This window comes from Coregonus clupeaformis, chromosome 37, assembly GCF_020615455.1.
Source record: "Coregonus clupeaformis isolate EN_2021a chromosome 37, ASM2061545v1, whole genome shotgun sequence".
Taxonomy (NCBI): Eukaryota; Metazoa; Chordata; class Actinopteri; order Salmoniformes; family Salmonidae; genus Coregonus; species Coregonus clupeaformis.
Genome location: NC_059228.1, coordinates 3477427 through 3505313, shown reverse-complemented (window position 1 = coordinate 3505313; position 27887 = coordinate 3477427). Strand labels below are relative to the sequence as shown.

Genomic DNA, 27887 nt, shown 5'->3' with positions numbered 1-27887 from the left:
AATGGCCTTCATTTCTCAGAACAAGAATAGACTGACGAGTTTCAGAAGAAAAATCAGAGTAGTACACAGCGCTGTTCGAGATCTTCAGTTTCTTGTCAATTTCTCGCATAGAATGGCCTTCATTTCTCAGAACAAGAATAGACTGACGAGTTTCAGAAGAAAAATCAGCACAACAGTTTTCAGCTGTGCTAACATAACTGCAAAAGGGTTTTCTAATGATGAATTAGCCTTTTAAAATGATCAATTTGGATTAGCAAATACAACGTGCCATTGGAACACAGGACTGATGGTTGCTGATAATGGGCCTCGTACGCCTACCTAGATATTCCATAAACAAATCTGCCGTTTCCAGCTACAATAGCCATTTACAACATTAACAATGTCTACACTGTATTTCTGATCAAGTTGATTTTATTTTAATGGACAATTAAAACAAGGACATTTCTAAGTGACCCCAAACTTTTGAACGGTAGTGTATGTAACGAGTGCAAATGTACATTGACTTCTATGTCCAAATCCAGTTTGTTTTTCAGGATCCACATTCTACAAAATGAGATGTCACATTACTCTATAATGTTATCCCATTGCTAGTGAGGTTGAGGGTGCAAACAATAAGAAATACACACAACCATTGACATGGTTAGGTAGGTAGCCTAAGCAAAGTTAACACTAACATCTCCACAGTGAAGTTTACTAGTCAGGGACAATTCAAAACTTGACAGATTTGTTGCAAAGTAAGTTGCATTGAGAGTTCCTCCTTGTCTACCATTAGTCCATATAATGGGTAATCTATTAAAATTGGTTAAAAATGGTTTTCTTTCTTTACAAATGCATATGTGACTGTTAAAAAGGCAACCTGAAAGAAACAGTGAAAATAAATACAGGGGCCTTCCATTTCTGCCACAGCCGTGACTAGTATCGTATTATCTCAGATACTACAGTGAAACTTCTCCATAAAAAAAATTAAGTTAAATAATAACATTTTCCATTGTATTGCATGTCCTTTTTTTTTTTTTTTTTTTTTTTTACACGAATCGGGTCAATTACCTGATTTTGATAAGAAATTTGGGTGCTAATTAGAGGGGCTATCTTGTCCACATATTTTTTGCGATTTTACATTGATAATCTGACAGAAGAGGAATATATTAGACATGTGGGCTAAAGATAAAATATTTCAATAGGAAACAAACAATCTTTTGAAAATGTAACTGAAAAGGCGTAATAATCCAACACCAAGGCATTGACGCTTACAAACAGCAGAGTCTGAAAAAAACTGAAATAAAAACACACACACAGAAAACAAATTTCTCTCTATGACACACATAGTGAATCATATTTGTTTTGGTTGGTGAGAAAGACAGCGAGAGCGCGCAGGGACTCTGCAGGCCCTGCCCAGCTCAAACCATCCTGAGAATGTCCCCTCTCCTACCGCATCCATCCACACATCCTCTTCCTCACCCTGAAAGCCTCTAGCCCCCAATTGCCAGCCATACTGTTCTGTTCTGGTTAGGACATGGAGCAAAATACTTTCTCTGTAGTCCCAAGAAATTTGAGTCTCAAGACATTTGATGAAACATGTCCTGCTTACAGTATGTCTTTGGGGCACAATCTATTTTAGGGATGACCAGTGGTAAGTAACCCCCCCCCCAGTCCTGATCTGCCTTGCCTTGGAGGTTGGGTTAGGGGGAGGTGGAGGCAGACGCGTGAAATTTGACAAAGGCAATGGCAGCCAGCTCCTTGCAGAACTCCTCCAGTACAATCACCCCCTCCAGCAGGGTTATGTGGTCGATGCTACATAGGAAAGACCAGACAGACACTGTGTCAAACTTTAACACATCCCCTTCAAGTCAAATACTTCTGGCTACCCGAACTAGGCCTAAATGTGTTTATGTGGTCAACGCTACACAGGAAAGGGGAGGGGTTGGTTTTGGGTTGGGGAACGCTGTCAGCATTGCCGCTGCCCTTTAAATACGTAAATCATTGCTTCAAGCCACACCCCGCCACACACACCAAGTGGAGCAAAAGTAACTCGGTCTGTTCAAGAACGTATAATAAAGTTTTGGGGAAACATACAGTACAAACCATTCCGTATCATGATTACGGATAATCCTGGACGAATCGCGAATAACGATGAGTGATAAAGTTACAAAGGGTCAAAAATCATACCCCTCAACACATGCTAACCTCTCACCATTACCAATAACAAGGTTAGCATGTCTTGGGGGTATGATCTTTGACCCTCCGTAACTTTCTCACTCATTATTCGCGATTCGTTAAGGATTATCCATAATCATGGTAGCATCAACATGAATGTAGAAGTGTTAAGAAACATATTATATAATTATTTACAAATAAGAGTGACTCCAAAATTACAATACATGATTTACCATTCATTTCTATTGGGGGGGGAAATGCTGCTGAGGGGAGGACAGCTCATAATAATGGCTGGAATGGAAGGAATGGAATGCCATCAAACACATGGAAACCATGTATTTGATGTATTTGATACCATTCCTGCCATAACCACAAGCCCGTTCTCCCCAATTAAGGTTCCACCAACCTCCTGTGTCTGAAACACAACCAAACAAACTGCAAATACATCCAACAAGTTTGTAGAGTCACATGCTTAATGTAGTCATTGCGTGCTAGGAATATGGGACCAAATACTCAACTTCTGGCTACTTTCATTATAAGGATCTTTAGGAGTGTCAATAATTTTGACGCCTACCTTTGAGAGAACATTTTTTATCACTTGTTAAACATCACCTCTTTCTCTGAGCAACTGTATTAGTATAAAATAATATCATTTCCCCCAAACAATGTGCATACAATATAGCACCGTATTTGAATTATTTATTTTATAAATGCTCATCTTGATCAAGGGTGTCAATAATTTCAGACCTCACTGTATACTGAGTATACAAAACAATGCTGCTAGGTTTTTCACGCTCAACAGTTTTCCATGTGTATCAAGAACGGTCCACCACCCAAAGGACATCCAGCCAAAATGACACCACTGTGGGAAGCATTGGAGTTAACATGGGCAAGCATCCCTGTAGAACGCTTGACACATTTTAGTCCATGCCCTGACGAATTGAGGCTGTTCTGAGGGCAAAAGGGGGTGCAACTCGATATTAGGAAGGCATTCCTAATGTTTTGTACACTCAGTGTGTATATATATATATATATATATATATATATATATATATATACACATACAGTACCAGTCAAAAGTTTGGACACACCTACTAATTCCAGGGTTTTTCTTTATTTTTTAAAACTATTTTCTACATTGTAGAATAATAGTGAAGATATCAAAACTATGGAATCATGTAGTAACCAAAAAAGTGTTAAACAAATCAAAATATATTTCATATTTGAGATTCTTCAAATAGCCACCCTTTGCCTTGATGACAGCCTATATGTTTTATTTTTGTTCAACGTTTTTTTTTTTACACTGTTTGGACTTAGGCATCCCAAAAAACCGCTTAGGTGGCCCACCCAAAGATTTAAATGACAGAATAATCCCTGGTGACACTGTCAAACCTCAACACATACACTTTTTTTTTTTTTGTGGTCATTTAGCAGACGCTCTTATCCAGAGCGACTTACAGGAGCAATTAGGGTTAAGTGCCTTGCTCAAGGGCACATCGACAGATTTTTCACCTAGTCGGCTCGGGGATTAGAACCAGCGACCTTTCGGTTACTGGCACAACGCTCTTAACCACTAAGCTACCTGCCGCCACTTCAAGTCAAATACATCTGGCTACCTGAACTAAATGTGCCTACGTGGTCAATGCTACACAAGGAAGATTAGAGAGACATAGCGTCAAATCTTAACACATCCACTTCAAGTTAAATACATCTGGCTAGTAGCTACCTGACTTAAACATATCTTTGCTACCTGAATTCAACACATCTTACTATGTTTTGTGAACTACAGAAACCTTTCACAGAGTACTTACTTCAAACCCTCTGGTTCCAGGCCAAGCAGTCTCTTTCTTACCAGCAGGAGTTTGGGTGTGAAGTCTGGGATGCGCTGAATCCTCAACATGAGGTCCCCAACCACCTGACAGAGTGTAATGTACAGGGGCAAATCAGTGTTACATTATAAAGGCTCAGAGCAGGTTCAATACTGACAATAGCTGAGTTTCCATCCAATTGGCAAGAGATTTTCATGCAAATATTCTAAAAATCAGCATAAAAACAATATGCACATTTTCCCACCAGAGATGTTTCCATCAAATGCAGATAAAAGGCTGTGCGTGAGGACGTAGTGCACTTAAAAATACATTTTGCGGTTAAATTCCCACGTGCCAAATACAAAATACAAGTTAAATGGGTTTCCATTGCATTTTCAACTCTACTGATGGTTTTCTCACAAAGAAAAATGTGCGTTATCTAGTGTTCATTAACAGCTCACAGGTACAGTAATGGCTAGAGCGCACGGCTAGAGCGCACGTATAACCTACATGATGAGATTATTATGACGAGATCGTTTTTATTTGTCAAGTCACCAGAATAAGACCCTCAATATTGATTGGAAAGGAGCATCTTGCTCATCACCTTGCACTTTCACCACCCTGTAAAGTTCATCATAACTTATTTCATTTGTAGCATAATAAACTGCATGCTTTCCCAACTCGTAGTGGGAGGACCACACAACATGTCATCGCGTGACTCCAAGTTTACTTTGATATGATGGTTATTACATCAATATTTGCGCAAAAAAGCGGTTCAACCGACATTTCTCGCATTAATTCATTTTACCGACACAGAAAGATCCCACTTTGTCTAGCATATTTTGTTTTGTCGACATTTGGAAAGTTTACCGGAAAATGTTCTGTTTCCATCAGGCCTGTCAAGACATGTTTTATCCGACATGTACTTTACTCGCAATGAAATGCTTGGATGGAAACCTGGTTATTGTGGAAATTGTTATATTTACATAAACGTGACTAGAACATAATTGCACTAACTAAATTGATACTCAAGATTTACTCTACTCAACAAAAATACTTCCTCCCTTACTTCACTTCAATATCAATTCATGAAAGATCAATAGAGGGTATCTGAGTATCTGCTCATGTTGATTCCTCAACATACCCTGACGATGACGGAGAAGAGGGACCTGCAGCCGGGGCCCAGGTTGATGTAGGGATCCAGCAGGTACTCATGCATGTGTGGGTGGGGTAACAGGGACAGCTTGGACAGCACTGACGTCACCTGCAGGTTCACGTCGTAAGGCTGGAGGACAGAGAAGGGACAGTGCACCATGATGCGTCTGGATCTAGACACCACAATATCGCTAAACTCACAAAGCCGATTTAAGTGTTTAATCCAATTTGATCCAATTGATACCCAGTCTGAACATTCTGGGTCGGTTTTCCTGACAAAGATTAAGCCTAATCTTGGACTAAGAAGCACTTTCAATGGAGAGTCTTCTGGAAATCTGAGATCTTTCCTTGACTTCAAACTCACCTGATCCAAAATACGGCCCATCCTGTCGAAGAGGACTTTGAGGAAGTGGCCCTCGAAGAAGGGACTGTCCAGGTCACACTTCTCCATGGCCTTGGGGGTGCCGCGCCAGTCCCATCTCTGACAGATCCCACAGTAGTCCCTGAACTAAAAAAAGATGAGGACAATGATAATGTTGAGTTATGACATTGGGTAGACAACATGCCATCCATTCAGTGTTAGTTACAAATCAGAGATCCAGGGTGGTATTCAGTAGGCTTGAATCAGAAGCAAACAGTCCAAAACCGAGTGACACAGGGAGATACTATCTAAACTTATATAAGAACAATAAGAAACACGTGCAAAACGGTTTCCAATGGTGTACCCTAATGAACACAACCCATATTTCTATTGAGTTCAGTGAATTAGAAGCTAGGGAACATGAGAGAGACCTGGAGAACTCACCTGTTTGTGTGCATCTCTTAGGTAGGTGTCATAACCCGTTCCCTCCACATGAGACGAGGATTTGGCTTCATCAGGGACCAAACACAGGAAACTGAAATAAACATAATAAAAACAGAATAGGGTTATATGACGCATGTATCTTACTTGCTAAAAATAGTTTTCAATATGTAACAAGATAAGACACATGCTGCCTAGGAAAGACTGTGTACCTGTTTACAATCTTGTGGACCTCTGTCTTTCCATCAGGCTTAGCGTGGTAGGGATTATGTGTTGGGGAGTTGCTCAACCAATCAGGGCTGGACAACCTGTTCTCTGGAGAGATGACGTCGCCAAACAGAGGGTCCTCTTCAAGGTCTCTGAAAGACATAACAAAACATCAGTTGGCACATTCAATGTAAAATGCATTACATTTTACATCACTAAGGTAATTGGTTCCAATTAGCTTAGTGATTTTACATCAAAAGGAGGAGTCTCTGACACTATGCTTTCATATTGTTAGGGATTTCAACCTAATGTTTGGATACTAGGCGTGGTTAATGCATTTTCTAATTCAAAGAGACAGTGGTTCACACAGATATGAAATCTCTCTTATTATGGTTATGTGTTTGTCATAATGTGAACAGATAGAATAAATAATGGACAGAATTCACTAAGGAGTGATATTCCATGGAATTTGCATTAGTTGCCTCAACTAATCTCAGCACCCAGAACAAAATCTAACATCATGCGCGCTGGCCAGAGAATGCTTAAATCGGTCACGAGGGACTAGGCCCAAACATACTGAGGAACCATACAAATTAATTTCATATGTTCACATTCCATGATGGCTAAGCTCAAGTCATTTTTTGTGGTGGTTGTAGTGCATTGCCATTTCATTAATGGTTCCAAGTTATGGACACACCATCTGTGAAGTATTGTGTATTGTGGCACATAATGAGGGAATACACTTTTTATTCATTTAATTTCCACTAAATGTAAATTTCTGAATGCAGTTAGATAGTTAAAACCCCAGAGCCCATGCAGGACAGACTCGGCGGAGGGATCCCTTACATGAAGTCGTGGGGCTGGCCGTTCTCCAGGGGCTCCCTCTCCTCCTGGGGCTTGTTCTCCAGGTAGTTCCTCTCCTCCAGGCTACGTAGCACCAGACTGTGGAGGATGTGCTGGTTGGGCTTCTGGATCAGGTGCTCAAACAGACGCAGGGTCATGATGCTGATCTGTGGGAAACATGTTTGGAGACTATGAGCACAAAGGAAGGAACTGAGTTAACAGTGAGTTTGTGAGACACAAATTTAAAGCAGGACAAGTGGTCACTTCTGGGTGTCATTTTAGCGGTTTAAAGCAAGACTCAGTTATGTAATTTGTTTATATGTCGGGGCGACAGTTTTACTTTTTTGTAAACAAACCCAGGCAAGATGTCATAACGTGCTCTCCCTGAGAGCTCTCAAGCGGCCACTGGGCTACAAGCCCACTGGGCTACAAGCTTGGCACATCTGTATTTGGAGAGTTTCTCCCATTCTTCTCTGCAGATCCTCTCAAGCTCTGTCAGGTTGGATGGGGAGCTTCGCTGCACAGCTATTTTCAGGTCTTTTCAGATGTTAGATCGGGTTCAGGTCCGGGCTCTGGCTGGGCCACTCAAGGACATTCAAAGACTTGCCCCGAAGCCACTCCTGCGTTGTCTTGGCTGTGTGCTTAGGGTCGTTGTCCTGTTGGAAGGTGAACCTTCACCCCAGTCTGAGGTCCTGAGCGCTCTGGATCAGGTTTTCATCAAGGATCACTCTGTACTTTGCTCCGTTCATCTTTCCCACGATCCTGACTAGTCTCCCAGTCCCTGCCGCTGAAAAACATCCCCACAGCATGATGCTGCTTCCACCACCATGCTTCACCAGACGTGACGCTTGGCATTCAGGCCAAAGAGTTCAATCTTGGTTTCATCAGACCAGAGAATATTGTTTCTCATGGTCAGAGTCCTTTAGGTGCCTTTTGGCAAACTCCAAGCGGGCTGTCATGTGCCTTTTACTGAGGAGTGGCTCCCGTCTGGCCACTACCATAAAGGCCTGATTGGTGGAGTGCTGCAGAGATGGTTGTCCTTCTGGAAGGTTCTCCCACTTCCACAGAGGAACTCTGGAGCTCTGCCAGAGTGACCATCTGGTTTTTGGTCACCTCCCTCTACAAGGCCTTTCTCCCCCGATTGCTCAGTTTGGCCAGGCGGCCAGCTCTAGGAAGAGTCTTGGTGGTTCCAAACTTCTTCCATTTAAGAATGATGGAGGCCACTGTGTTCTTGGGGACCTTCAATGCTGCAGGAATTTTTTGTACCCTTCCCCAGATCTGTGCCTCGACAGAATCCTGTCTCGGCGCTCTACGGACAATTCCTTCGACCTCATGGCTTGGTTTTGCTGTGACATGCACTGTCAACTGTGGGACCTTATATAAATAGGTGTGTGCCTTTCCAAATCATGTCCAATCAATTGAATTTACCACAGGTGGACTCCAAGTTGTAGAAACATCTCAAGGATGATCAACGGAAACAGGATGCACCTGAGCTCAATTTCGAGTGTCATAGCAAAGGGTCTGAATACTTATGTAAATAAGGTATCTTTTTTTTAAATGATAAATTAGCAAAAATGTCAAAAAAACAATTTTCGCTTTGTCATTATGGGTATTGTGTGTAGATTGATGACGATTTTTAAAAATTCCTTTTAGAATAAGGCTGTAAAGTAACAAAATGTGGGAAAAGTGAAGGGGCCTGATTACTTTCCGAATGCACTGTATTATCACTTGTGAATGATGCCCAGCTTAAGGCAAGAAACAGTGCATGCTTCTTTTTTAAATTGACTTTTTCAAATCATAGTCGCACACCTCATGTAGTGTAGCCCATAGGCCTATATGTTTTGATAAGGTTTGTATCACAACTAAAGTGGCCAAATAACTTCTTAAAATGAAGCACATTAATCCGCTTTACAACGGGTGTAGAGCCTAACTGGCATACATAGTTTCATGTTTGGGGAAGATAATTTTCACCATAAAAACGCACCTTTATAATAAAAGCATTACATGCATAATCGCATTTGTGGTCACTTTTGAGAATGGTGTTTTCGTGCTAATGGAACACTCGCATAGTAGATAGTTAACATAGACTAGTGCTTTTGCTGTTGGTTAAGCCTACTCATCTTGTTGGCTGACGAAAAGTAAATATGGACCGTTCTTCCAATATCTTCAATATTCTCCTCGGAATTGGATAAGGACGCGCGCAGTTGCGTCCCAGATGTGTCTGTCTTCACTTGTAGCCTGTGAGAAAGACCCGATCACGTGACGGAGAGCCATGTGAGTAAGAGGTGCTTCGGCACGCAGCCGGGAGAAGGGAATTATAATTATTATATTCAGCCCAAGGTCACAACAGCCACTGGCCGCAAAAGGCATGGATTTTCTTAGGGGGCATTACGGCCACACAAAGGGGATGCAGCCGGGAAATTCAAGGCATTATCAAGTGCTTGTCAAATTGTGAATGAGAGACTGATGAAGTGTGTACAGCCTGCGCAAAAAAACAAAGCAGAGCTCATGCCTTTCATGCAACTTTTTTCAAATCATCATTAGTCGCATCATGCAGCCTTAGAATGTATTAAAAATCAAAACATATAGCCCAACATTTGTATCACGACTAAAGTTACATAAATAACTCTAAATTAAGCATATAGGAGTACCTGTTTCTTTGTTAACCACTCAACACATAATAGCCGCATGCGCGCACACTAAATATATTTTATATTTCATTAAGCTATGTTCAACTGTATTCTTCATACTATAAAATAATATAAAATAATTCCACAGAATTCTAAGCAAATCTTGTCTGCTAAATGAACTAGTGCAGCCCACAGCCATATGGCATAGCCAGATCAGGGCCTAACATCAGGACAACTCAGAGTATGCTATTCTGTTCTGAAATGTACTACATTTTCTTCATATCATGCTTCTTTAGACCTGTCTAAAAGAAAGAATGGATTTATTGTGATGGTGTAGGCTATATTACATGGATTTATTAGACTTTTTAAAATGTTCCAAATGTCTGCATCAGTGGCTTGTAGGCTTTGTGTGGAAGACAGGAGACGCTAAATGTGTTTATGTTCATTCGGTCAATTACCGTGAGACCGGCAGTTATTTGCTTGACAATCATCTTTATGCTAACCATCTTTATGAGGCTCTAGAGTCTGGCTTCAGGCCCATGCACAGTACTGAGACAGCCCTGGTGAAGGTTGTAAATGACCTGCTCATGGCTGCAGATACAGGATCCCACACCATCTTGATTCTTCTGGACCTCAGTGCTGCTTTTGACACAGTAGATCACACCATTCTACTGTAGCACCTCAGAGAGCACACTGCCATCTGTGGGACCGCCCTAAACTGGTTCACCTCCTACCTCTCTAAACGCAAGAAGTACGTCACCCTCGGAGAGGCAAGACCCTTGCGGTGTCCCACAAGGGTCAGTGTTAGGACCTATCCTCTTCCTACTCTACATGCTCCCACTTGGCCAGATCTTCAGACAACAGTGTCCAATTCCACTGCTACGCAGACGACACACAGGTGTACATTAAAACAAAGCCTGACAACATCTGCTCTGTTAACATTGTCCAACCGTCTGGAAGAGGTCAAATCTTGGATGCAGAACAACTTCCTACAACTCAACAGCAGCAAGACAGAAGCAATGCTGATAGGCACCCCCCAGCAGATCAACTCCTGCAGCATCTGCCCTGTCATAGATGGCCACATCATCCCCCTCTCCTCGGTCGTCATTAATTTGGGTGTGAAATTCGACCCTGCTCTCTCCTTCAATAGCCACATTAGTCACATCTGTAAAACGTAATTCTTTCATCTGAAGAACATCTCCCGCCTAAGACTCTCTCTCACCACATATGAAGCAGAAAAGCTAATCCATGCACTACTTTTCTCCAGAATTGATTATGGGAACGCAATACTTGGGGGCCTGCCTGCAAATTCAATTCCTAAACTACAGCTCATCCAAATCAGTGCTGCAAGGATTCTGACAAACTAAAAAAGTCAGCCCACATCACCCCATCCTTGCTGATCTCCATTGGCTACCTGTTTCTCAAATAATTGACTATAAAATTCTCTGCCTCATCTACAAAGCCGTAAATGGCATCGGACCCGCCTACCTGTCAGATCTACTCTTCCCCTATGAACCTCCACGCACCATACGATCAAGCCATGCCAAACAAGGTGTTGAAAGCATTTCCACAGGGATGCTGGCCCATGTTGACTCAAATGCTTTCCACAGTTGTGTCAAGTTGGCTGGGGGGTTGGAAGAAAGTTGTTGCCTGTGCTGCAGACGGCTATATCGGGCTGCTAACACAAGATTATTAAAAAAGGCCCAGTAGCCCATTCTTTTCAAATATAAAAGCTTGTTATTATTTTTTGGGTGCTACAGCACCTTAAGCACCCCTACCTCCCACGGCTAAGTGGATTGGTACGGTTCTACTCCAATGATGTCTTTATGAGAATAGAAATATAATGGCAAAGCATTTAGGCTATGTTATCATTTATGACGATACAATGTCTGAGGCCATTTGTCATGGTAACACATCAAAATACGGGGACAGCGCACTTAACTTATTCATGAAAATGTTTACATCCTGTAATGTCTATTCGTGTGACACTGCTTTCCCATCCACTGACATGCGTTTACACTGGGGTTAGTGCTGTGGCATTGATGTACAGTAGGCCTAAGTGCAGTACAGATGTAGGATCTTGTCAAGTTGGCTGGATGTCCTTTGGGTGGTGGACATACACCATAATATTGTGTCTGTTTGCTGCTTTTCATTAAATCATGTAGCTGTAGTTGGCCTAAAATACATTTGTTCATATGGGCAGAATATTATATTTTGTAACATAGACTACCGAATGTATGAAAAGAAACAGTTCATGGGAAAATATTCAGATCTGGTAAAAGGCAGATATTTGGACATTTCAAAAGAAAATCAAGACTGTCACATGACAATAAAAATGGAAACGTGATTTTAGAGACACAAAGTAAAAATAGCCTCTATGATTAAAGGGATCGCAGTCCATCTGTTAGTGGGCTTTCACCATCATCATTATTCACATCATTCAAATTCACCAAATCATGTCAATAAATATCCTGAATAACAGAAAGGAAAATACCGTTGGGTGTTCGCGCAACAGCCTAGGCTATCCTACACAATTCGCACAGTAGCCTAGACTCGGTTTCCAAGGTAATGCACAGAAACATATGAAAACATTAACTCATTAACTTGATGCTTTGTCTGAAATCTTCTAGACCCTACTGTAAATCAAGCTGAGAATAGCAGATAATCAACATAAATGTAGGGGTATTGGATTGGATCCAATGTGGATCACAATTGTCTTCACTAGCGCAACAAACGAGACACCAAAATAATCCGGAAATTCTTTCGAACACCGTTTTCCCGCACTGTGGCTGTTTTTGCAACGTGTGCTATATCACAACAGCTGTTTGTCACTTGACTGTCATTCAGAAAAATATTTCCTGGATCAGCTGATGGTCGACAACATCCCTATGCCTGACCAAACAGCTGGATACCCAATGTGCATCCAACAAGTAGGCCTATTAGCCAATGCATATTGAAGAACCATGCATGTTAGGTGACTCTTTCGGTTAAAAGCATTCCATTTTTCAATCACATACATCATTTCGGATTTGTGTGCCCATGGAAACTATTTTTCACGCCGTAGCCTAAAATATCAAGTTTAACATTTGATAAAGCGGTGCTGCCGTTAACAGCGCACCATTTCATAGACTCAGCAAGAGTTTTGTCCCGCTGATGGCCCATAAGGTGTTGATGGGTTTCAGATTTTATTCATGATTGATTAGAATTAAGCTTCAGAACATTCACACCTAGCCTACTGGTCAATCAGCACACAGTCGTCTGGGCACTTTCCTACCTGTGCAAATTGAAAGAATATGAATTATTACAAGATTGAAATGTATTTTTTCTTTCAGTTTCTCAAATTGACTATGTGCACGTTTGACATTTATTAATGAATGCATTAGCAGGCTTATGGATTACATTTTTCAAGTTATTCGCCCAACCCTGTTTTATTTATTCTGTCTAAAAGGAAGGCAAAGAATGCAGTGCATAGGAAAATATCACTATAATTAGGCTACTAGGCATAAGACTGTTTTTAGCCAGGTTTAAACGAGTTTCCCCGCCGAACCCCCAGCCTGTTGTTTCTCTGCCAATGTGGTGAGAGAGCGCGCACAGGCTGGCAGGCGCCCGGACGAAAGGCTTCGCTGACAGGGAGTTCCATGAAGGAGCAGCGTTCACGCTAACATATAACGCGTTGGGGCATTTCTTTGACTAGGAGACCAAACAGTCTTCTCTACTTCCGCAGCATCACATTGGAAAAATACAATATATTTGTCCCATGTCAAACCCAACCACCAGAGGCAGAGTGTGTATCAAGGTGTAGCCAACAGTGTATTATGCATGAATATGGGTGGTCACCTCATCTGACAGATGGTCACAGTGCTCTATGAGTCTGTGTCGGAGGGGGTTCTGGGCAGTGCTGGCTAGCGTCTCTGGTCCTTTCTCCTCCCCCAGGAGGAAGTAGACCATGTCCTGCAGCAGGGCCTCAGAGGTCACCTGGCGGATGATCCTGTTCAGCAAAGCCGTGGAGGTCAGGACGCCCACCTCTGACCTAAACAGGGGACAGAAGGGACACCGTCATCCGCTGACACAGCATTATCATCTTTCATTGTCAATGGATCTAGTCAGGGGGCAGACATACATACACATTCAAACGAAGAGAGGAACCTATGAGTGTTCCCCTGAGGATTCTGAATAGGGACTTACGTCTGCATCAGCTGGGGCTCCATGACCGCCACAAAGAACCTCTCTCTCACTGCTTTAGCCAACACTGCAGCAGCCGTCTTAGGGTAAAAGACCAAGAAATGTCTAATTACTCACAAAGTCACTTTGATATAAAAACTATAGATGTACGTAATATAAGTCTTTGTGAGACTTGAATATATAGCTAATTGTATTATCTTATGTTTTTGCTGAATTAAATTCTAACAAGTCACTGTGCCTTCTATTTAAAGCATTTCCCAGTCAATGGTGTGTCAGTGTTGTTACCTTCTGAGCCTCTTTGATGAGCTGGTCACAGTAATCGAGCCAAGACAGGAAGGAGATGAGCGCTCGCTTCCCAGTGAAGATGGCAGCATCATCCTTCATGTTATACACATCCAGTCTGCAACGGACACCAGAGACAATTGAGGTACTATACTTTTCTGATGCCGATTCTTAACTGATCAAGATGTATATTCATTCTATAGTTGTCTTAACTCGGATAGAGATATTTGTTGTGTTTTAACTGAGGAATCGTGTAATGTTTCTATTTTGAACTGAGGCCAGTGTTTGGCCATAGGTTTCTCTCAGGGGGGCTTTTAGCTTGATGGGGTCTAATGTAGCTTGTTAAATGTCCAGTGCAACTAAAACAGGGTTAGCATTGATAAATCATCACACTCAATTGATTAACCAATTTTCTAGGGATGTAACGATTCACCGATACGCATCAGTCCCAAATGATCATTCATCGGTCTGCGGACCCCAAACCGATCCAAATGTAGCATCCATTGGTCAGAAAACAGACTCGTAACGTTTGAATCGGCGGTTCACTAAATTGTTTTGCTCATATTACATTCTTTGTACCTTCCTAAAATACGTCATTTTGTGACAACTGTTGCGTCTGCTCTTTCAGTGTTGAACTGCATGTAACTGCGTTGACAGTCATTGATCTACAAATAATTGTGCATACGTGACAAACACCACCAGGCAATATCAGTAGCATTGTCAAACTGCACACTGTGCCCAGTTTTGCGCGCTGACCAAGGCGAGGTAGGAGGCCTGTTCCTGATCTTGCACATCTGGCTTACGTGATATTAGGCTTTATTAGTTGAGTGACAACCTATGTAATTTGCTAGGTTATTGTTATCTATGTGCTGTTGAAAATTGTGTTTTATCGGAATAAAAGTAAGCTACAGGAGCCAACTCTCATCTGGCTATACCTGCTGAATGGGGCTTAAAATATACTTTATTTGGATTGTCCAGGTTCACCATCAGCAATAGTTTAGGTAGTTTTGCTTTAAACAATCAGTGTAAACGGTCATTTTTATATACAGTATATAGGGTAAAGTTGATAATTTCGAGGCGCACTGCATGGCCGAAGCGAAAGGAGAAGATCGCTCTGAAAAAACTTCGAAACGGTCAAAACCATTCGATTTTGAGATAGGGGTGAAATCAAGTCAAAAGATTTAAGTGCCTTTGAACGGGGTAGGTGCCAGGCGCACTGGTTTGAGTGTGTCAAGAACTGCAACGCTGCTGGGTTTTTCCACGCTTAATCGTTTGTGTATCAAGAATGGTCCACCACCCAAAGGACATCCAGCCAACTTCACAACTGTGGGAAGCATTGCAATTCAACATGGGCCAGCATCCCTGTGGAACGCTTTCGACACCTTGTAGAGCATGCCCTGACGAATTGAGGATGTTCTGAGGGCAAAAGTGGGTGCAACTCAATATTAGGAAGGTGTTCCTAATGTTTTTTTACACAGACACACACAGGTCAGCTCAGAGAGGCCCAGCTCATGAGCTAAATCAGCAGCAGATTGTAATTTATACTGAACAAAAATATAAACGCAACATGCAACAATTTAAAAGATTTTACTGAGTTACAGTTCATATAAGGAAATCAGTCAATCGAAATGAATAAATTAGGCCCTATGGATTTCACATGACTGGGAATACAGATATGCATCTGTTGGTCAAAGATACCTTAAAAAAACGTAGGGGCGCGGATCAGAAAACCAGTCATTTGCCTCATGCAGCGTGACACGTCTCCTTCGCATAAAGTGGATCAGGCTGTTGATTGTGGCATGTGGAATGTTGTCCCACTCCTCTTCAATGGTTGTGTGAATTTGCTGGAAATTGGCGGGAACTGGAACACGCTGTCGTACACGTTGATCCAGAGCATCCCAAACATGCTCAATGGGTGATGTCTGGTGAGTACGTAGGCCAAGGAAGAGCTGGGACATTTTCAGCTTTCAGGAATTGTGTACAGATCCTTGGAACATGGGGCCGTGCATTATCATGCTGAAACATGAGGTGAATGGCATGACAATAGGCCTCAGGATTTCGTCATTGTGTCTCTGTGCATTAAAATTGCCACCAATAAAATGTAATTGTGTTCGTTTTCCGTAGCGTATGCCTGCCCATACCATAACTCCACCGCCACCATGGGGCACTCTTCACAACTTCACAACTTCAAAATCAGAAAACTGCTCGCCCACAAGACGCCATACATGTGGTCTGCGGTTGTGAGGCTGGTAGGACGTACTGCCAAAATCTCAAACGGCTTATGGTAGAGAAATTAATAATACATTCTCTGACAAGAGCTCTGGTGGACATTCTTGCAGTCAGCATGCCAATTGCACGCACCTTCAAAACTTGAGACATCTGTGGCATTGTGTTTTGTGACAAAACTGCACATTTTAGAGTGGCCATTCATTGTCTCCAGCACAAGGTACACCTATGTAATGAGCATGCTGTTCATTCAGCTTCTTGATATGCCACACCAGTCAGGTGGATGGATTATCTTGGCAAAGGAGAAATGCTCACTAACAGAGATGTAAACAAATTTGTACACAACATTTGAGAGAAATAACCTTTTTTGTGCGTGGAACATTTCGGAGATCTTTTATTTCAGCTCATGAAACATGGGACCAACACTTTACATATTGCGTTCATATTTTTGTTCAGTGTAGAATGGAAAATGAATGTTTATGCAACAAATGTTACTGCATAGAATCTTATCGCATCGATTCTTTCTCTAATCAAACCTAATAATTTCAAACTAAAACGTATCGTTCCTGTATTGCATCGGAGCCCATGTGTCTAGATACGTATCGAATAATCTTGAAAGGGAAAGATGCACATCCCTACAATTTTCCCTTGGCAGACCATTCACTGATACTAATTTAGAGAGGGGGTATGCCGCATACGTGTCCCAAACGTACCCATATAGCGCAATACTTTTGACCAGGGCCCATAAGTAGTCTATGTGCCCTAATCTCTCTTAGACAGACACACGTAACATAGGCTGGCATCGTAGCGCCCATCACCAGACTAACGAGACATTTTTGATTTATTCGTCACTGATCATTTGGACAAATCACGATTTCGCAGTTGTTCGCATGTTTCGAATTTCGGAAGGGGACATTTGGCCCATGCTTTGGTTGAGAGTTTCCGTTTAGGAGGTTGAGACTTCGCTAGTCTGGTTAGTATCTTTTCTCATACATCTCCCCCAGAACATGATGGAGCATCTGACGCAATCACACATGATTTTAGTTCTGGGTTTCCGAGATTAAAATGGGCCCTGGTCAAAAGTAGTGCACTATATAGGGAATAGGGTGCCATTTGTCAATATGCCATGCTTATTGCTGTTTCGGTTATTTCTTATTGTACTATTTCACTGTAGAGCGCCCAGCCCTGCCCAACCTGCCTTAGACAGCTCCTTTGTCCCACCCCCCATACACGCGGAGACCAACTCAATCGGTGCCGCCAGTGATGCTATCTCTTTCATCGTTACCCAACGCTTAGGTTTACCTCCACTGTACTCATATCCTTGTCTGTACATAATGCCCTGAATCTATTCTACAATGCCCGTAAATCTGCCCCTTTTTTTCTCTGTACCCAACGCACTAGAAGACCAGCTCTTAAAGCCTTTAGCCGTATCCTTATTCTACTCCTCCTCTGTTCCTCTGGTGATGTAGAGGTTAACCCAGGCCCTGTTGCCCCCAGTATCACTCCTACTCCCCAGGCGTTATCATTTGTTGACTTCTGTAACCGTAAAAGCCTGGGTTTCTTGCACGTTAACATCAGAAGCCTCCTCCCTAAGTTTGAGTTATTAACTGCGTTAGCACACTCCGCCAACCCTGATGTTCTAGCAGTGTCTGAATCCTGGCTTAGGAAGGCCACCAAAAATTCAGAAATGTCCATCCCCAACTACAACATTTTCCGTCTCGATAGAACTGCCAAAGGGGGTGGGGTTGCAATCTACTGTAGAGATAGCCTGCAGAGCTCTATCATACTATCCAGGTCTGTGCCCAAACAGTTTGAGCTTCTATTTCTAAAAATCCACCTTTCCAGAAATAAGTCTCTGACTGTTGCCGCTTGCTACAGACCCCCCTCAGCCCCGAGCTGTGCCCTGGACACCATATGGTGAACTGATTGCCCCCCATCTATCCTCAGAGTTCGTACTGCTTGGTGACCTAAACTGGGATATGCTTAACACCCCAGCCAACCTACAATCTAAAGTAGATGCCCTCAATCTCACACAAATTATCAACGAACCTACCAGGTACAACCCTAAATCTGTAAACATGGGCACCCTCATAGATACCATCCTGACAAATGTACCCTCTAAATACACCTCCGCTGTCTTCAACCAGGATCTCAGCGATCACTGCCTTGTTGCCTGCGTCCGTAATGGGTCCGCGGTCAAACGACCACCCCTCATCACTGTCAAACGCTCCCTAAAACACTTTAGCGAGCAAGCCTTTCTAATTGACCTGGCCCGGGTATCCTGGATGGATATTGACCTCATTCCTTCAGTAGAGGATGCCTGTTGTTCTTTAAAAGTGCTTTCCTCTCAATCTTAAATAAGCATGCCCCATTCAAAAAATTCAAAACTAAGAACAGATATAGCCCCTGGTTCTCCTCAGACTTGACTACCCTTGACCAGCACAAAAACATCCTGTGGCGTACTGCATTAGCATCGAACAGCCCCCGCGATATGCAACTTTTCAGGGAAGTCAGGAACCAATATACACAATCAGTTAGGAAAGCAAAGGCTAGCTTTTTCAAACAGAAATTTACATCCTGTAGCACTAACTCCAAAAAGTTTTGGGACACTAAAGTCCATGGAGAATAAGAGCACCTCCTCCCAACTGCCCACTGCACTGAGGCTAGGAAACACTGTCATCACCGATAAATCTACAATAAGAGAATTTCAACAAGCATTTTGCTACGGCTGGCCATGCTTTCCACCTGGCTTCCACTACCCCGGCCACCAGCTCTGCACCCTCCGCTGCAACTTGCCCCCCCACCCCTTGGGTGCACCTCAGCCACGCTCAAGACCCTAAACGATATTATAACCGCGATCGATAAAAGACAGTACTGCGCAGCCGTCTTCATCGACTTGGCCAAGGCTTTCGACTCTGTCAACCACCGCATTCTTCTTATTGGCAGACTAAATAGCCTTGGTTTCTCAAATGACTGCCTCGCCTGGTTCACCAACTACTTCTCAGATAGAGTTCAATGTGTCAAATCGGATGGCCTGTTGTCTGGACCTCTGGCAGTCTCTATGGGGGTGCCACAGGGTTCAATTCTCGGGCCGACTCTATTCTCTGTGTATATCAATGATGTCGCTCTTGCTGCTGGTGACGCTCGGATCCACCTCTATGCAGACGACACCATTTTGTATACATCTGGCCCTTCATTGGACACTGTGTTAACAAACCTCCAAACGAGCTTCAATGCCATACAACACTCCTTCCGTAGCCTCCAACTGCTCTTAAACACTAGTAAAACTAAATGCATGCTCTTCAACCGAACGCTGCTTGCACCCGCCCACCCGACTAGAATCACTACTCTCGGCGGGTCTGACCTAGAGTATGTGGACAACTACAAATACCTAGGTGTCTGGTTAGACTGTAAACTCTCCTTCTAGACTCACATTAAGCATCTCCAATCAAAAGTTAAATCTAGAATCGGCTTCCTATTTCGCAACAAAGCCTCCTTCACTCATACTGCCGAACATGCCCTCGTAAAACGGACTATCCTACCGATCCTTGACTTCGGCAAAATAGCCTCCAACACTCTACTCAGCAAATTGGATGTAGTCTATCACAGTGCCATCCGTTTTGTCACCAAAGCCCCATATACTACCCACCATTGTGACCTGTACGCTCTTGTTGGCTGGCCCTCACTACATATTCGTCGCCAAATCCACTGGTTCCAGGTCATCTATAAATCACTGCTAGGCAAATCCCTGTCTTATCTTTTTTTTTTTTTTTTTTTAGCAGACGCTCTTATCCAGAGCGACTTACAGTTAGTGAGTGCATACTGTGACGTCACGAGAGGCTACACAGCTTTCAGCGGGATTGCTCAAGTAGTGCAAGGAGACAAGGTTCAAACAAAACAAGGATTTTATTAAAGGTCTGGGGAAACTAACGAAAGTATAACACAATACTGTTCTCTGGTGGCTCTTAAGGGTTAACAGTTCAGGGATGTCTCTTCCACATCCAAAATCATAACTCTCCCTTGCTCAAATAACTTTTCCCCAGTCTTACTGTCTTCCACGTTGCAGCTAGTGGCCAACCCAGCAAAACGTCCTTCCAAATGTCCCACACGTATTTCCACAGGTGTATATATCCAAAGGTGAGTATTTCCCAAAGGTAAGTATCTCCAAATCCTTATATTCCTCATGGAAGTGGACGTGCAGCACTCTTGTCCTCCAGAGAGCCCCGGTTGGAGACTGTGTGTCTTCCCTTCCCAAACCTTCAGCTCATCAGCTCCTCATTTGTTTCAGCTGCGTGGGAAGATTGGCCATAGAGGGGTGGAGTTCCCGACCATACCAGCAGATGGAGCCATAGCTGTCTGGGTTTGCAGCCACCTCAGGGGGATGTAACGTCCCTCCAGGACACAGCCTCTCGTGACATCACAATACATTATTATTATTTTTATTTTATTTTTCATACTGGCCCCCCGTGGGAATCGAACCCACAACCCTGGCGTTGCAAACGCCATGCTCTACCAACTGAGCTACATCCCTGCCAGCCATTCCCTCCCCTACCCTGGACGACGCTGGGCCAATTGTGCGCTGCCCCATGGGTCTCCCGGTCGCGGCCGGCTACGACAGAGCCTTGATTCGAACCAGAATCTCTAGTGGTACAGCTAGCACTGCGATGCAGTGCCTTAGACTACTGCGCCACTCCATAGCAACACCCACTCGTAGTCTGCGCTCCAGCAGGTATATCTCACTGGTCATCCCCAAAGCCAACACCTCCTTTAGCCGCCATTCCTTCCAGTTCTCTGCTGCCAATGACTGGAACGAACTGCAAAAATCTCTGAAGCTGGAGACTCTTACAGTGGGGAGAACAAGTATTTGATACACTGCCGATTTTGCAGGTTTTCCTACTTACAAAGCATGTAGAGGTCTGTAATTTTTATCATAGGTACACTTCAACTGTGAGAGACGGAATCTAAAACAAAAATCCAGAAAATCACATTGTATGATTTTTAAGTAATTAATTTGCATTTTATTGCATGACATAAGTATTTGATCACCTACCAACCAGTAAGTGGGATGGGCTACAGGACAATAGGCAAGCAGCTTGGTGAGAAGGCAACAACTGTTGGCGCAATTATTAGAAAATGGAAGAAGTTCAAGATGACGGTCAATCAACCTCGGTCTGGGGCTCCATGCAAGATCTCACCTCGTGGGGCATCAATGATCATGAGGAAGGTGAGGGATCAAACCAGAACTACACGGCAGGACCCGGTCAATGACCTGAAGAGAGCTGGGACCACAGTCTCAAAGAAAACCATTAGTAACACACTACGCCGTCATGGATTAAAATCCTGCAGCGCACGCAAGGTCCCCCTGCTCAAGCCAGCGCATGTCCAGGCCCGTCTAAAGTTTGCCAATGACATTCTGGATGATCCAGAGGAGGAATGGGAGAAGGTAATGTGGTCTGATGAGACAAAAATTGAGCTTTTTGGTCTCAACTCCACTCGCCGTGTTTGGAGGAAGAAGAAGGATGAGTACAACCCCAAGAACACTATCCCAACCGTGAAGCATGGAGGTGGAAACATCATTCTTTGGGGATGCTTTTCTGCAAAGGGGACAGGACGACTGCACCATATTGAGGGGAGGATGGATGGGGCCATGTATCGCGAGATCTTGGCCAACAACCTCCTTCCCTCAGTAAGAGCATTGAAGATGGGTCGTGGCTGGTTCTTCCAGCATGACAACGACCCGAAACACACAGCCAGGGCAACTAAGGAGTGGCTCCGTAAGAAGCATCTCAAGGTCCTGGAGTGGCCTAGCCAGTCTCCAGACCTGAACCCAATAGAACATCTTTGGAGGGAGCTGAAAGTCCGTATTGCCCAGCGACAGCCCCGAAACCTGAAGGATCTGGAGAAGGTCTGTATGGAGGAGTGGGCCAAAATCCCTGCTGCAGTGTGTGCAAACCTGGTCAAGACCTACAGGAAACGTATGATCTCTGTAATTGCAAATAAAGGTTTCTGTACAAAATATTAAGTTCTGCTTTTCTGATGTATCAAATACTTATGTCATGCAATAAAATGCAAATTATTTACTTAAAAATCATACAAATGTGATTTTCAGGATTTTTGTTTTAGATTCCGTCTCTCACAGTTGAAGTGTACCTATGATAAAAATGACAGACCTCTACATGATTTGTAAGTAGGAAAACCTGCAAAATCGGCAGTGTATCAAATACTTGTTCTCCCCACTGTATCTCCCTCACTAACTTTAAGCGTCAGTTGTCAGAGCAGCTTACCGATCACTGCACCTGCACACAGCCATTCTGAAATTAGCCCATCCAACTACCTCATTCCCATATTGTTATTTATTTTGCTAATTTGCACCCCAGTATCTCTATTTGCACATCATCTTTTGCACATCTATCATTCCAGTGCTAATATGAAATTGTAACTATTTTGCACTATGGCCTATTTATTGCCTTACCTCCATAATTTACTACATTCGCACACACAGTATATATATTTTCTATTGTGTTATTGACTGTATGTTTTGTTTACCCCATATGTAACTCTGTTGTTGTTGTTGTTTTTATAGCACTGCTTTGCTTTATCTTAGCCAGGTCGCAGTTGTAAATGAGAACTTGTTCTCAACTGGCTTACCTGGTTAAATAAAGGTTAAAAAATATATATAAATCGGGACACAAAATATATGTAGCATTACAGTGCCTTCAAAAAAGTATTCATATTTTTTTATTGCCATTTTTAGCAGACGCTCTTATCCAGAGTGACTTACAGTTAGTGAGTGCATACATATCCCTTGACCTATTCTACATTTTGTTGTGTTACAGCCTGAATTCAAAATAGATTACATCGATTTTTCCCATCAACCATCTACACACAATGCCCCATAATGACAGAGAAAACCTGTTTTTAGACATTTTTGCTAATTTATTGAAAATTAAATACAGAAATATCTCATTAACATAAGTATTCACACCCCTGAGTCAATACATGTTAGAATCACCTTTGGCAGCGATTACACCTGTGAGTCTTTCTGAGTAAGTCTCTAAGAGCTTTGCACACTTGGATTGTACGATATTTGCACATTATTCTTAAAAAAATTCTTCAAGCTCTATCAAGTTGGTTGTTGATCATTGCTAGAAAGCCATTTTGAAGTCTTGCCATAGATTTTCAAACCGATTTAAGTTAAAACTGCAACTTGGCCACTCAGGAACATTAAATGTAATCTTGGTAAGCAACTCCAGTGTATATTTGGCCTTCTGTTTTAAGTTATTGTTCTGTTGAAAGGTAAATGTCTTCTAGTGTCTGTTGGAAAGCAGACAACCAGGTGGTACTCAGTGATGTGTTGTGTTTGCCCCAAACATAACACTTTGTATTCAGGACATTATTGGAAACAGGATGCTTGTTTTGGAATATTTGTATTCTGTACAGGCTTCCTTCTTTTCACTCTCATTTAGGTTAGTATTGTGGAGTAACTACAATATAGTTGATTCATCCTCAGTTCTATCACAGCCATTAAACTCTGTAACTGTTTTAAAGTCACCATTGGCCTCATGGTGAAATCCCTGAGCGGTTTCCTTCCTTTCCGGCAACTGAGTTAGGAAGGACGCCTGTATCTTTGTAGTGACTGGGTGTATTGATACACCATCCAAAGTGTAATTAAATGTCAGCTTTTTTTATTTGTACCCTTTTCCCAATAGGTGCCCTTCTTTGCAAGGCATTGAATAACCTCCCTGGTCTTTGTGGTTGAATCTGTGTTTGAAATTCACTGATCAACTGGGGACCTTACAGATAATTGCGTGTGTGGTACCTAAATGAGGTAGTCATTCAAAATGTATGTTAAACACTATTATTGCACACAGAGTAAGTCCATGCAACTTATTATGTGACTTGTTAAGCACATTTCTACTCCTAAACTTAATTATACATGCCATAACAAAGGGGGTGAATACTCTGACTCAATACTTTTCGGCTTTTAATTTTTAATTAATTTGTAAACCTTTCTAAAAACATAATTCCACATTGATATTATGGGGTATTGTGTAGGCCAGTGAAACAAAATCAAAATATAATCAATTTTAAATTCAGGCTGTAACACAACAAAAATTGGAAAAATTCAAGGAGTATGCATCCTTTCTGAAGGCACTGTCTCTCTGACAAAGCAGAGGAAGCTTGAGGAGCGGACAGCAAAGCCTCACCCCCAGTTGACTGACTCCACTGTCTCAATGTCCAGGGGATCCATGGACGTGGGGAGAGCCTTGTAGAAGGCTGACAGTCTGTCAGTCAGGAGCTCACAGAGCTCAGTGTTCTCCGTCAGACACTTGGCAGCGGCCGGCTCGGGCAGACTGACCAGCAGCATGAGGCCCTCGCACGCCTTCACCACTATCCTGCCATCCTGAGAGACAGAGACAGAGAGAGAGACAGAGAGAGAGAGAGAGAGAGAGAGAGAGGAAAGCATGAATATAGATGCTACTCAAACAACACAAAGACAGTTCAAGCTACATTAAAAACACCACTAAACCTATTCCCACTGCAACCTCAAATCAAAACAGACTACATCCAACATCAGTGTGGTATGAGTAACTTGGTCCCAGATTTGTGGTATGAGGAGGAACTGACCGGACTCTTGGTGAGGTTGAGGAGAGACGTGACTATGTTGTAGTTGTTGGACTGGGCAGCAGCAGCCTTGGGCTCCTCAGGTGGTTCAGCTGCCTGTCCCTCTGCCTGGGGCTGACCTGTGTCTGGTGAAGCCAAGTCCTCTCTAACCCCCTCTGCACCGGGACTCTTTGGGTCAGGTCTCTTCACTTTATTCTGTGAACCAGGAGATACAAGAAAATAAACATTGAAGGATTCAAACTGTGTGACATCAGTTGAGCTTTCTCTCTAGTCACCTTACTGAAACGCCCTGGGTCGTTTTCATTAGAGCATAAGCATAAAACGAAATTTGGCTTCTTTTTTTTTTATTGGATAAGTACAGATAGTACCTCTCTATTTTTATCAATTTCAGAGCGTTTGGTGCCTAATGAACACAACCCTGCTGTCTCTGTTATGGTAGCATCATATGGACATCATACTTACCTCCAGGAAGAAGTTAACGAGGTAGGGGTCCTGCTTTAGTTTGGCACAGACAATGCAGAGGAACTGGATCTCCTCGTTCTCCGTGGGAGCAGCCAGGATCTCTCCACACAGACGGATGAGTTTCTGAGGAGACAACAAGGGAGACACATTACGTCACACTGAAACAGTGTACAAATGACACATCTACATAGTAAAACACATCCATGTGTTAAAACCATCCATATCGTGTTAAAACCATCCATATCGAACAAAGTAAAACAGCTTGGATCTCACCTGTACAGGTCTATGGACATTGATGTGGGGCAGAAGAGGCTGGTGAATGCGTCCTAGCAGCTTGGTGTAGAAACTCAGGACCTGCTGCTTCATTCCCGGAGGACACTGATGGAAACAAAACACCACCAATAGATTAAGAAACATCATGGTACTTTTCATACTTGATCTGGTCTTTCTAACATGGTTTGGTATAGGCTAACTATCCAACAGAGTGCAGTTAGGTCTTTTACTTTTTTCACACTACTGAGCCAAGTCTTGCTGTACTGTGCTGGCCTGGGTATACATCCACTAAAGTTGCTGAAAAGGACAATGTGAAAAGAAACTTTCAGAGCCAGTCCAGTGTGGTTTGAGTCGGCATGATAGTGCGAAAAGGGCATTGTTCCCCTTACATCGGCCTTGCCCAGGGTGAAGAGGGTCTCTAGGATCTTGTGGTGCAGCAGGTACTCCATGCAGGGCCCAGTCTCGCCAGACTCTCTTTCTGACTCCTCCTGCGTCAGGATGTCCAGCATCTGCTCCAGATGGGACGGGATGTTGGTGTCTGTCACGGGGGCTTTGTCATCTGACACAGACGAAACAAACAAACATTGCTTTCGATGCACATTGTCATTACAGGTAATACATCATTGATAACATATCTATACTCCATGTCTGTTTACAGTGATTTGAAACTCATACTTGATGTCTATTAAGTGATGTTTATTTGGTCTTACCTGATGTCTCTATGTAATAATGTGTGATGGCTTTCCAGTGATACACAAAGTCCTCCTGCAAGGGCAGTGAAGGCGCAAGCTGAAACGGAAAGAGAGATTAAATCAAAACGATGTTTATCAAACAATATTGAGATATGAGGATGGGATTAGTCCAGTGTCTGATTAATTAGTTTAGCAATCTGTATTACAGGCCTTCAGCCAGTATGTGTGTAAAGCAACCAGACTCTCGTCCAGGCAAGATGCACAAACATGTAATCTGCTCAAGCAGATATTTTCACTCTCTCTGCACATAGGACATGTAGGCCTACTCCTTGTAGTCCCCAAATGTAGTGTCTTATAAACTGTATAAATAGCTTTTGTACAGTCACTCGTTTGCGCAATGTCGACAAGTCACATCTTATCAACAAGGGTGTTGAGAAATCCACCAGAGATGGAACCCTTGCTAACGTTTGACAGCAACAAACGTTGAGTAGCCGACTAACTAGCATGTACATCACAATTAATTTGTCTTTCTTGCTTGACAGGAAACCCATATGGTAACGTTAAAAGGTCAGAGGCAGACGGGTATACAAAGCAGTTTCAATGAGTTAACCAGCTTTGACAAACATACACAAATAATTGATCTGCCGGCCTTAGGGTTAACTTAGTTCGTTAGGAAAGCTAAACTTAGATTTGTTTTCTGGGTTGTTGACTCAATTAGACCATGCGCCCATTTCAAGCTCATCTTTAAATAAAATAAAAACAGATTTGCCGAGACGTAAACATTAGCTTGCTAGCTAGATAACGTTAGCTAGCCCAGCCACAATCAGGGCAATGTAGCTAACAGCTTTAGCTAATTATTTCAATCACATTGGTTTATATGAAGTGAAACAAGCCCTGAAACCAGAGCGAAAGTTGTGTTGTTGTACACCTCTGTTGTTAGCGTCAGCAGCACCTAGGCTCACATCTGGCAAAGCTAACTAGCATACGCTAACAGTTATGTGGTTAACTTCAATAGAACGTCCAGTTGGGCCCAATTGTCTCCGACCTCGATTGAACCTTTCTTCCAGCGGTTTGACATCTTCCACATCAATGAAAAACTCACCGCCTCGACTGCGTGCTGTAGAATCGATGTAAATTTGGAGAACATTTTGTTCTTCGACTGGAGCAGTTTGTCACGAGAAGACCTAGAGAATTCCTCTATCTTCTTCCTGTTGTTACCGCTGCGATCCAGATTGGAGTTTTCATATAATAACCCCTGAAGGAAAATAAATGCAAACAGTAAAATGCACAGTGGACTCTGGCTTGATATCTCACAACCACTATAACCACACAAACTACTGTAACGTTCGCCTCTGTTGGACACCGTGGCACTTCCCTAGCCAAGAAGTAATATAACAGATTAGAACAATGAGCCAGATATTTCACCGGATGTATAAATGTGAAGCATCTGGTTGGAGTTTCCACTCACTACCAAATATGGTGATGAGAGGAAGCCCAGTGGCCGGCAGTGGGAGAAGATGGAGCGAAATGGATTTTGGCCGACATT

The 27887-nt window shown here is 42.8% G+C and overlaps 1 protein-coding gene across 1 annotated transcript; it reads right to left on the bottom strand.

Annotated features, from left to right (window-relative positions):
* Nucleotides 1-409: 409 nt before the first annotated feature.
* LOC121553462 (FHF complex subunit HOOK interacting protein 2A-like) lies at nucleotides 410-27712 on the bottom strand. Its single transcript, XM_041866585.2, has 17 exons — nucleotides 27444-27712; nucleotides 26360-26438; nucleotides 26039-26208; nucleotides 25650-25754; nucleotides 25377-25499; nucleotides 24918-25109; nucleotides 24497-24693; nucleotides 14067-14181; nucleotides 13785-13861; nucleotides 13437-13629; nucleotides 6973-7136; nucleotides 6132-6278; nucleotides 5923-6013; nucleotides 5482-5625; nucleotides 5107-5247; nucleotides 3966-4069; nucleotides 410-1791 (listed from the first exon to the last, which is right to left on the bottom strand). The coding sequence occupies exons 1-17, from the start codon at nucleotides 27486-27488 to the stop codon at nucleotides 1680-1682; spliced, it is 2199 nt and encodes a 732-aa protein (XP_041722519.1). The 5' UTR covers nucleotides 27489-27712; the 3' UTR covers nucleotides 410-1679.
* Between the last annotated feature and the right edge of the window lie 175 nt (nucleotides 27713-27887).